The sequence below is a fragment of the Schistosoma mansoni genome, chromosome W, assembly GCF_000237925.1.
Source record: "Schistosoma mansoni strain Puerto Rico chromosome W, complete genome".
Taxonomy (NCBI): Eukaryota; Metazoa; Platyhelminthes; class Trematoda; order Strigeidida; family Schistosomatidae; genus Schistosoma; species Schistosoma mansoni.
The window spans coordinates 36,628,063-36,640,688 of NC_031502.1; the positions used below are offsets into that span (position 1 = coordinate 36,628,063).

Consider the following 12,626-nt stretch of genomic DNA (forward strand, 5'->3'; position numbering starts at 1 on the left):
TCTCACAAGATTGTAGGTACATCTTGTCGACGAGTGCAAAATAGCACGACGTCTAGGTTCAGGATTTCCTTTCGATTACCTTCAACCACTACTTTATATGTACTAGAGGATTTTGAAAGGAAGATATTTCTAGTCTCAATCTACAATTTTAATTCCATAATCATGATAATTCTGTAGATAAATTAGTGATACATCTTTATTTGTCTGTACACCGATAAATAGATTTTCGCCAAGTCAACCGTAGTGATAACAAGGTTTCTTCCAGAAACTTTTCTATGAAGATTATGATTACTGACCTCTAATAAAGGCGTCAATACCAAATGAAATATGCAAGTAAACGAAGTAATCAGCAGTTAAATACTGTTCTCACTGTGATCTACAGACCGGATGACTGACCTTCAATTGAAATTCTATTGATAGGACAATTGGATAGTTACAACGCCAATCACTTGTGAGAAAGATGCGAACTATTCATTTTGAAAATAGTGTAGGGAGCTTCTACCTCATTTATAGTATGCTAATTTCGTGAAGTCAATTGTCTGATTTCAGGGGGCTTAAACATGTCAAATGTTTAAGTGGAATTGTCTAGTAATCTACATTGATGAACGCTGTTTGCTGTCCAACGTTTTAGTTATATTGGTCTGTTTAACAATATTTGCACTCTTTTATGAGGCTTTATTCTTTCTATCGTATTCTTCCATTATAGATCATCGGTTTATATTTTTAACTCACTAACAAAATGTGTTTAAAATCATTACCTTAGTTACTTTAGTAAAATACATACATCAATTAATATCTCAATTAAATATCTAGAGGTCAAATGGATAAACTATATAAATAACTCAGTCACGTGCTAACTAGTACTTTACATTCCTGAACATGAGTACTAATATAATGGAATCAACATGATTATTTGGATCATTACATTGTATGCTAAGTAGTGCACGTGTGGATATTTTGTTGCATGTTTCCTTATTCAATAAACATATGACTGACATTTTATCCGTTTCATTTTTCAAAAAAATATAGATTTTTAGAGTCAACTGTCAACAAGTGAACTTATTATTGTTTTTATTTATTCAGATTTATATATTCACTATTCCATGGACTGATTGAAGATTACAACATACCCAGTTTAATGTAATATAAATGTCGCCATAAGCAACAATATCTCAGTAATCTTCATTTCAGTCTTCTAGTTATTTTTAATTTGTCAATATAACTAGAATTTTAAGCCAATAGAAATGTTTAACTGTATCCACCCCATATATTATTAATGACTGGATAACCAATGATTTTCAACTTTGCATGATACCATGATACCGTATGAAATTTTCCTTAGGGTGTGAACTAAATAGTTCTAAATGAAGTGTGTATACACTACACATTTGCGTATTCCATATAATCATGATAGTGATTAGAGTGGATGATCGCGTGTATCACTTTATGATAGGTGATGTCGAGACTGAAATAATAGTTTCTTTTCATCCACCCTTATTTTGAAGCTGTGGATTATATGTACTTCTATCTATCTTTCTTAGTTTTCTTAGTTCTTTCTCTCATTGTACATAATTTCTCTCTCCTTTTATAAAAAACTTTCTCTCTTTCAAATAAATGATAAATAGAATTATTTGATAATGGGGGAAAAGTCACTTACTCTAGACCTGTCGACTGTAGGTCATAAGGCGCCAAACTTAATACCTTGGCGACAATCTATCGGCGCCATTAGTCAACATCTAAAGCAGTAGTAACCTTATGAATACATTCTTATGCTATGGAAACAGAAAAGACAAAACTATACAATTTGACGCCGTCAACACTTATATTTCTCAAAACGTCTAACCTTAGTCGTCTATCAATAGATTATTACTTTACAATTTTAAAAATTATTTCTGTATACAAATTTCAAAAATTTTTCGATTATGTATTTGAAAATTTTTGGCAATTAAAATATTATTCTACTAAACAATTTGGATCATATCTTATATTATCTATCAGAAAAACTCTAATATTAAACAGGATATGTAAATGTATTAAAGTAAAGTTAAACAAATCTATTTTATTCATTATTTTTATTAATTTAATCAGTGAATTAAATTTTGTAATTATTTATTTAATATTTATTATACGATTTTTATTTATTACTTATTGTAATTCATATATTACTCAATTATCACTTAAGCATTTAATTGATACAAATGTCAATGATGACGACGGTAATGATGATGATGCTGATGATGACGGTGATGACTATGTTGAAAGGGAACAATTGATTCAATCATCAATACTTCAATCAAATCAACGTAAACCAGTGAAATTCTTATCATTACCATATTGCACTACAAATGTATTATCTAAGAAGAATTCAACGAAGGTTAGAACTCTGTCGAGAGTAAACTTCTTTACGTGCCTAATATGGATTATTATAATTGTTTTTTCATGTACTATTAAAACTATTGAAGCAATTGAACAACTACATCATTCAACTCAATTATCAAATGAATATCATTTAATTAATCTATTACAATCATTATCTATTATTGGTAAACAAATGAACTCAAATATTTTAACAAAATCAGAACAAAAGACCTGGAATTATTTATTAGAAAAAATAATTAAATCACAAATAAATATGGTAAAAAATAATTTAGACTTAGATGTCAGTTCAAATACTACTACTACTATAAGTAGTATTAATAGTAGTAGTTCAAGTAGTATTGATAAAAAAGGTTTCAAAAATAATGATGATAATATACGAAAACCATCTAAAGAAGAATTAATAGCTAAAACACCTAATTATATGTTTAAATTACATGAACGTCATATGAATGATTGGTATAGTTTTGGACGTTATGAATCTAATCATTTATTACATCCTGATTATGTGAAATATTTAAATGATAATCCAATGACAACAGATAATATTGAATTATATAAAGGAAAAAAATTAAAAACTCATCATAATCGTCATTATCTTGGTATGATTACAGCAATAAGGCATCATAAACATATAGGTAAGTAATAATGATCGATTATTTACAATAAATTTTCTTTATGATGTAAAGAAATGCATACTTTAGATAAACTAATGAAATGAATAATGGCGTGACTTTAAATTTTAATAGTTTAATTCATATGTCATTGAAGATCAAAATGAGCACTGTTGAGGAGTCTCATACTAGGACGAAACGGTAGTCCAGTGATTATAGGTTTTCAATGGCAGTCTAGTTTAATTATTTATCTATAAATATTGGTACAAAGGGGTACCAGATATATATACGCCCACACAAATCTCATTTGATTTGTGTGAAGGCTGTGATACTGCCCGGGTGCCCAAACTGAAACAGGTGGTATTCTTAGGGGGACACATCCTGAGCCTTTGATTTAAAGGTCTCATCCACAAGGCAGTGGAGCATCGTGAGGAGATGCAGTCCCATGGTAGCCAGTGGCCAACAACTGATTCATACGCTATTTGTTCCTTCAGGATACTGGAGCCCATGTGAACCATTGGTTTGGAATCAGGGTTTTCCAACTCCCCTAGGTGAACTTTCCGTGTCCACCAACCCGTTTAAGGAGCCGAACATTCGCTTTTCGTCCTCTCAATTTCGTAAACAACAGTAATGCCACGAGAAGGCAGTGAGTAGGTCGTATAAGGGCATTTTGGGGGGCATGGTGGTTTAGCTTAGATTGACTCATGAATTCAACTATTAAAATTACTACAATTTCCACAAATCCTCATTCTGACTTTAAATTAACTGAATTTTTTTACAACTGTATATGGTAGTGTAATTTATTATGAATTTTATTTGTAGATTGGAAATTGTTGTTCTCAGTATTTTATGATAAATTTAATGATAATTTCAATCAAAAATGTGAAATTAATTTAAGGCAATGGTGAAATCATTAGAAAATAATTATGACTAATGTACTTGATTAGTATGGGGGGGGAGGAGGAAAGGGGCATTATTAAATTCTTATCTTTTTATGGAAAACTCATCATTGACTTATTTACCTGTGAAATGGTAGGTAGTTATTCATTTTGATTGAGAATTTTTTTAAGAATGCTCGATTTCTGTCAACTACTTGATAGAAGTGAAAATCTTCAAAAATGAAGTTTATGATAACTCTATAGCTGGTATAACTCCATGAAAATCAGTTTTAAAGTGAACAGATCTTTGTAAATCATCTCTAGCCGATCAATGTTAGAGTAATAATTATAACTGCATTTTGAACTAGATTTTCTGATATTTTTATGATAATATTTAATTTATGAAACTGACAAATTACGAAATGGAGTAAAAGTTTACAGATGATACTACAGACATATAGCCTACTGATTGAATTAGAAGAGTTTAAACAATTGGACTAAAATTTAATGGTTCAGTAATATCTTACTTGTTGGAAACTCTCCATATGTTTTGGGTTATAAGCAATAATTAAGGATCAATATAGAATTCCAAATGAGTTCAAAATACATATTAAATGGTTCCTGGTACTACATTTTATCAGATCTTTAGATTATATTGGTTCTCGATAAAAATCGTTTATGTATTGTGTTAAATTTTTTTTCTAATCATCAATCTACTATCATTATGGGTTTAATACAGTAAGCATTAATATTTTTTACTTTGACTGCAAAGAATTTTTGTTACGATTTACTTTATTTGTGATCCTAATTACTATCCTATTATAGTCAAGTTTTATGATGAAAAAAACGAATGAAATTTATCTAATCACTAATGATAAACTTTACCTCTGATGGTTAAATAAAACTAATTTAAAGATTTGCGGATTTATATCTAGATTTTGTGGAGTATAAGAACAATATAATTTTAGTACTTGGGATCATGAGTCAATTGAAGCTAGACCACTATGGAAAACCTGGAAGCACTGAATGACTGTTTCATCCTACTTTGCGGCTCCTCAGTAGTGCGCATCCACGGTCCTGCCTCGCGAGATTCGAACCCAGGACTTATTGGTCTCGCGCGCGAGCGAATAACCTCTAGACCACTGAGCCGGCATCTAACGGTGTTAATGTCTAACCTCAACCAATTCACGATATTGCGCCACCGTCCACCATCGTCTTCAGTGAGTTGATATCTCACAACAGACCTGGTTGAACTCCTCCGGTCACTGCTTACCGCTAGAACTCCAGGAAATACTTCTTGAAGCCAGTCACTAGTGAGCATATGATTATTATCAGAAGGGTTTTTTGTTGATATTATAGTAATTTTATTAGTTGAGATCATGAGTCGATTGAAGCTAGACCACCAGGGAAAACTTGGAAGCACTGGACGACCGTTTCATTTTATTGTGGGACTCCTCAGCGGTGAGCATCCACGATCCCTCCTCGTGAGATTCGAACCCAAGATACACACTACTGAGGAGTCCCACAATAGGACGAAATGGCAGTCTAGTGCTTCCAGGTTTTCCATGGTGGTTTAGCTTAGATTGACTCATGATCTCAACTATTCAAATTACTATAGTATTCACAAAAATACCCTTGTTATATTAACAATATAATTATTTAAATAATGATGTGTTATCATAATGTAGTGTTTATTCTTTTGAGGAATTTGTTTTCAGAAAAGAAAACCGATCAAACTTAACTCAGTTGGTTATATGAAACACAAAAATGTATTATTTGTATGATAAAGCTGTTTAGTGATTTAGAGAACAAGATTTAAGTTTATATCTTGACGAAATCGGTTCTTTATAAGTAACTGATTTATAACATTGCTGTTTCATGAGAAATTTAATTTAAAACCTAAAATGATTGTTAGCAACTGATTTATAAGCAAAGATGGATATTGGCTAGCAATGGAATCCAGGACGCGCGTTCCGTCCTATTTGAGACTCGTCATCTGAATGTACCTGCATCTCAGAGTTGATGTTCACTTTGGGACTCAAACCCAGTGCCGTTCGCTTCAAACGCCATCACATTATCCACGTAGCTAATGAATCCTGATAGCCGCCAGCTTGTACAATAGGGTGAAGTTATATTCATTTGGTGTTGTTTACTTGCATCTTCCCATTGTTATTTAGAATTACAATTGGAGCTTATGAAGCTTGTGACTTCAGGCAATATCGAGGCAGTCCGCACAAGATGCACATATGCCAACAATAGACTGATCAATTGGAGTCCTACAAAACAATGGGAAAATACGAGTAAACAACATCAAGTGAATACTAATTTCGAAGTTTAAAATCAACTGATCAATTGTTTTTAAATAAGCGAAAGTTCAGAAACGATTTACTCTTACAAAAGTGATGTATTCACTTGTAATGTTTTCGTATCTACAAACCTATATTTATGCATATAATAAATCAGACAAAAGGTCAATTATTTATTATTCATATTGGTAAATCATTGTTCGAACAGTAAGAAATGAATGGAGTTTTTAAGCATCTATTAATAGATTTTAGTTTAATTTCTACATGAATATATTTAAGCTGGGATCTCTGTTGTGCTTATCAGATGATTTCGTTTAAAAGACGTGGTGTAACCTAGAAACAGTTTGGATTTTTCAGAAAGAATGTGTTTAGATATTTACACTATGTCTGCTATTCGGATACGCATTATTGACCTCCTAGCAGCCCATGATAGTAGAGAAAAGGTTCCAAATAATAATACAAACTTTACTTCAAAGTTTATTTATCGATCTACGGACGGGGTTGGCCTGTTGAAATCATCTGGAAATACGCTAAATTTAGTAACAAAGTAAGTAAATATTCAACCGAATTGTGATAAGTAGTTCTTAGTTCTTCTACTTGTGATTCGTAGTTTCTGTTCTTCAGTGATTGAGCGAATCTTTTCCTAGCTTTCAAAGACATTCTCAAGGAATTATTGGTAGGCCTTCAATAATCCGTTGACTCAAGAACTCAATAATAGTTCTGGCTTTTAAAGGATCTCTTCATTCCTTTACTCTCCACTTATCTTCTACGTCATGAACTCAAGCTCATTCACCGAAAATTTGTAACTTGAGTGATTTGACAGAACACTCAGAAACATAACCATTAAGGCTATTTTTATACTAATGGCTCCTCACATAACTAGGTAGACTCCTTGGATTAATCAACTCGTAGAAACATTATTACTCTTAGAAGTTATATTAACCTTCGAGGACTAACCCACTCAAATGTATACTTTTAAATCAGAAATTTCCATCAGTGTGCTTTTTTCTGCAGCTGGATTCATTTACTTACGTTTTCTGGTTGGTTTAGTTATCTTTCAAACGTTGTAATTCAAAATTGCTTATCTGTGTATTTATCCTCTGGATGGTTTATGTTGACTCAGTTTGCTACTCATACCTCCTAAAGACACGGGGTTGAGTAAAGATGATGTAAACTTCTTATCATGGACACTAATATTTGATTGTTGTATCAGAATTCTATGAATCTGCGGTTGCAACATTAAATGATAGTCATGTTAAATTTTCGCGCTCACCAATTTTGACCTTATTTTTGTTGAAAAACCTACATGTTCTTATTTTTATAATGTATTTTATGTAAAATAAGTACTTTACAATTGGAATGGGACAACTGTACAACCTTCTCTGGCCCCAAGTACCTGGCTTTTTTAATATTATTTATAAAGTTAGTCCTCTTCTTTATAAAATCTAGTTAATAATTTAATTTGTTGATAGTTCTATCCTATAAAACTAGTAGACTATAAATTAATTATTTTATTTAGGAAACTGTGACATAATCTTCGACTTTCTCCTGAGTATAAATAAGAAATCTTATCTTAATTTGTAATTGTTTAAATTATCCTGTACTTGATATTTTGATTGAAATTTTATAATTCTTATTTGATAGATTTTCACCCTGTGAGGAATGCTTCGATTTGCCTATTATAACACAGACAGAATGTGGCTGACAATAGAGTCCACGATATGCGTCCCATAGTATTAAGGACTCGTCATCTAGACGTATCCACACCTCCAAGTTGATGTCTATTTCCGTACTCAAACCCAGTACCTTCCGCTTCAAACACCAACGTATTATCCACTTAGCTATTGATTTCAAAAATCCACTTGATTGTAGACAGAGTGGATACTTATTCTGGAATGTAAGTACATCCAGCTGATGACTCTCAAATATGATGAAATGCACACAATGGATTCTACTGATAGCCACATTCAGTTCATTCTACAGAAATCAGTAATATTTCTGGACGTTTGTCTGTCATTTATATGATTAGAATTATCTTTACAAAATCACTTCTCTAGTAGCGCTATGAGGTTATTTGTGTCTAAATTGTAAGTAATTAAAATCATTTCTTAAAAATACATGAATAAGAAGTTTTAGTTAAGACTCATTCGTTTGAATTAATTCTGTGTACAGATATGTGTATATAGTTCTACTGAACAAACAATAATAAATGTATCATATCAAATCTCATTATAAATTTAGAAATAGCTATGTAATATTCTGTGTTATAGTAATGTATTACGTTGACTACAATATTTTAATCTTTGAAAAATTCCCATCATATTAAAATACAGATATATGCCATGAATAGAATCTGACGAGAATTTATTAAAAAGAATATCCTTTGTTTATAAATCTGTGTTTGAATGTAGTGAGTAATTAAAAGTTTATATTGTCCATATATTCATAGTTGAAAGCGTGAGTCAATTGAAGCTAGACCACCAGGGAAAACCTGGAATCAATGGACGGTGCTTCTAGGTTTTCTCCGGTGGTCCAGCTTCAATTTACTCATGCTTTCAACTATGAAAATACTAAATCTCCACAAAATCCCTTCATATATTCATAGTTTATGAGAAAATCAATCGGGTTTTATTGAGATTGTATAGTTAAGAAATTTCTACAGTCAGGGATCTGAACGAACAGCACTTATGATCGAGATAATGAATAATCAAAAATTATTATTTAATGAATTAGTTATACATTACTAACTTTTAAAATCCTCTCTCATAACCTACAGGAAGTCGAAAAAGTTGTGAAATTAGAATTTCAAATTAGACAATGATATATATCACAGTATAATATTTGGTTTATAAAGTTAAATGACTGTCATTTGGTTATGTGTGTGAATAGTTCAACAGTGAGATCTATGACCATGATACCTACGAATATTATTTCAAACTTTATTAGGAATCAAAAATTTATTTATTGTATAATTATATATCTTTCTCATGAATGTTAGTTATATTCATTTTTAACGATGCTGAATTCATAGAAAAGTTGACTACATTTCTTATCAACTGATATTTCTGTGTATTTGTTTCATATTTCCTACTAAAACGTTAGATGCTGGCTGAGTAGTCTAGAGGTTAAGCGCTCGCGCGCGAGACTGATAGGTCCTGGATTCGATTCTCGAGAGGCGAGATCGTGGATGCGCACTGCTGAGGAGTCCCACAATAGGCTGAAACGGCCATCCAGTGCTTCCAGGTTTTCCATGGTGGTCTAGCTTCAATCGACTCATGGTCTCAACTATTGAAATTAAAACGTAAATCTTAAAAATAATCTGTCACTCTACTCGGAAGTAATAAATAGCATCATTTCATTTTGAGTATATTTAAATAATAGTTGAGTTCATGAGTCAATTAAAGTTAGGCCACCATGGAAAACCTGGAAGCACTGGACGGCCTTATCTTCCTAGTATGGGACTCCTCAGCAGTGCTTATCAACGATCCCGCCCGCAAGATTCGAACCTAGAACCTAGAACGCCAGCACTCAACCTCTAGACCCATACTAGGACGAAATGGCCGTCAAGTGTTTCTATGTTTTTCATGGTGGTCTGGCTTTAATTGACTCATAAACTCAACTATAAAATTACTACAATCTCCACAAAACCCCTTTCTTATGTTTAAATAAACCAACTTATATGATACTAATTGACCTCTGTAAAGCAAATGTTAGCAAACTGTCAGATTAGACATAAACACTAAAGTATAATTAATTAATGTTCACCTTATTGGAAGAAAACTATCTCCATTTGAAAAATATAAAAAAAGAAAGAACAAGTAAATAATTGAAAACCGTAAGATAAATTACTTACTTTTAATATACTTTTTGTTTTCATTAACTCAGTGGAAAATAATGTTTATCTTATGAAAGAATAATACATTAATGTATGTATTAAGTAGATTGATATATATACTTTTTACAATCGAAATTCCTTCAAACGACCATAATCATTATTCTTTTACCTGTACAAATGATGTGAATAAAGCATGAAACTTTCTAATTGACAATCCCATTTTTACCCACACATATATATGTATGTTATACATATTCCCATAAAATGTGACTATATTTTTTTGAATATAATTTGTGTGGTTTATAAAGAATTCAGAAGGGGTTTTTGTGGATATTTCAGTATTTTCATAGTTGAAATCATAAGTCAATTAAAACTAGACCACCATGGAAAACCTGGAAGCACTGGATGACCTTATCGTCCTAGTATGGGACTCCTCAGCAGTGCGCATCAACGATCCTGCTCGCAAGATTCGACCCCAGGACCTTTGGTGTCGCACGCGAGCGCTTAACCTTTAGACCCATAATAGGACGAAACGGCCGTCCAGTGCTTACAGGTTTTCCATGGTGGTCTAGCTTCAATTGACTCATGATTTCAATTATAAAGAATTGTTTCGTTCTACTAATGATTATACTCGAATACAAATTTACATTCGCAATAATATCTGGATACATGTAACTGTTATTATTTCTCCATTACTACTATCATCACTACCACTACTGCTACCACTACTACTACTACTACTACTACTACTACTATCAATTACTTACTTACTTAGTACGTATGCCTGTTACCCCTCGTGGAGGAACATAGGCCGGCCATCTGCATTCTCCATCCAACCCTGTCCTGGGCAAATTACTATCGATACTAATGGTTTAATTATTTCATCTGATATCACCTATGTCATTATTAACATTATTGGTAAGAATACTCTTCTTAACCTGACCAAGTGTGAAGTTAAATCCAGTCGTTAAATAAAATATTACTAAGGTAGGCAATCTATTATTAAAAAAATAAAGTATTCATTTCTTTTCGTTTTTTTTATTCATTTTCTATTATCATTTATATAGTTTTTCATTTAAAATGGCGCCAGAATACTTTTCTTACCATCATTATTTGTTTACCGATGTGGTTGCGGATATGGTACACTCCTTTTTAGTGTGTGTGTATGCGTGTGTGTGTGTGTGGTTTAGAGATTCTTTTTTAATTTATGCATCCTGTTTCTCTCATTTCGAGGGTGGGGTGAACAGTAATCAAAAACTCAAAGGCGAACTGTATATTAGGGTAGGGAGAGTAAAAATAATAGTAATAATAATAAAATGAAGGGAAATAAGTAGTAATAAAAGAAAGTCAAGGGAACAAGTTGAATTGTGAGAAGTGATTTCATTTCATTAAAAAAAAAATAGTAAAGAGAGAGAAATAATTAAATAAATAAACTAAAAAAACACAATAGAAGAAATCATATTCATATATCTTTAGACTCATTATTATTAATAATTCACTATTTAATGGAAGTTAATTTTAATGAAAAAAAAGAAAGAAAAAGTCTGGATTCAATATTACCATAGAATGTCCGTAAAGTTATACCTGTATGTGCATGTATGCGTCTATACCTCAATGCATAATTGTATGTAAATGTTAGTATGCATTTTAATTATTGAATACATTTTGTTTGTTTTTTTGTTTTACAAATGATCCATTTTTCAAAATACTGAAACTGTCAATTTAATGACAAAAAAAAGTTATTATAAAGTAAACATACATTTAAATATGTACGCCAAATTTAAAGATTAATGAATAATCTTATTATCATGATTGTATGAATAAATGAATTTAGGTTACTCGATATGAATAACTTATTTAGATAGATTATTCTTATGATTGAATACTTCCATGGTTCACATCTTGAGATGGTATACAAATAAATAAACTTTGGAATAATATGTCATCTGTTTTGTAAATTGACATATTTATTAGATTGTCTATATTGGTATTGTGATCATAAATTATTTTTACTTATTTTATTGGTCTAATTCATTGGTGAGAAAAATACATTTGACAATGAAATACTAGATCAGAAGGGGTCTTTTGTGGAGATTTCAGTATTTTCATAGTTGAAATCATGAGCTAGACCACCATGGAAAATCTGGAAGCACTGGATGGTCTTATTGTCTTAGTATGGGACTCCTCAGCAGTACGCTGCCGCGATCCTACCTCACGAGATTCGAACCCAGGACCTACCAGTCTTGCTTCAGAGCATTTAACCGATAGACCACTGAGCCGGCATCCAACGGTGTTAATGTCTAACTTCAAACAATCCACGAAGTTTGAGCAACCGTTCACCAATTGTCTTCAGTGAGTTGATATCTCTACGACAAACTTGGTAGAACTCCATTGGTCACTGCTTACCGCTAGAACTCAAGGAAATATCTCTTGAAGTCTGTCACTAGTGAGCATATGATTAAACATCAGAAGGGGTTTTATGGAGAATTCAGTATTTTCATAGTTGAAATCATGAGTTAATTGAAGCTAGACCACAATGGAAAACTTGGAAGCACTGGATGGTCTTATCGTCTTAGTATGGGACTCCTCAGCAGTGCGAATCCACGATCCTCTTCGC

At 32.0% G+C, this 12,626-nt stretch overlaps 1 protein-coding gene across 1 annotated transcript in view; it reads left to right on the forward strand.

Annotated features, from left to right (window-relative positions):
* Nucleotides 1-1,637: 1,637 nt before the first annotated feature.
* The window catches only part of Smp_146790 (putative tgf-beta family), a gene marked incomplete at both ends in the record, with an annotated part of 22,333 nt that continues 11,344 nt past the window's right edge, over nucleotides 1,638-12,626 (forward strand). The window contains 3 exon segments of the mRNA XM_018789553.1: nucleotides 1,638-1,677; nucleotides 2,463-2,543; nucleotides 2,658-3,014. Coding sequence (XP_018654985.1) covers nucleotides 1,638-1,677; nucleotides 2,463-2,543; nucleotides 2,658-3,014 — 478 coding nt within the window.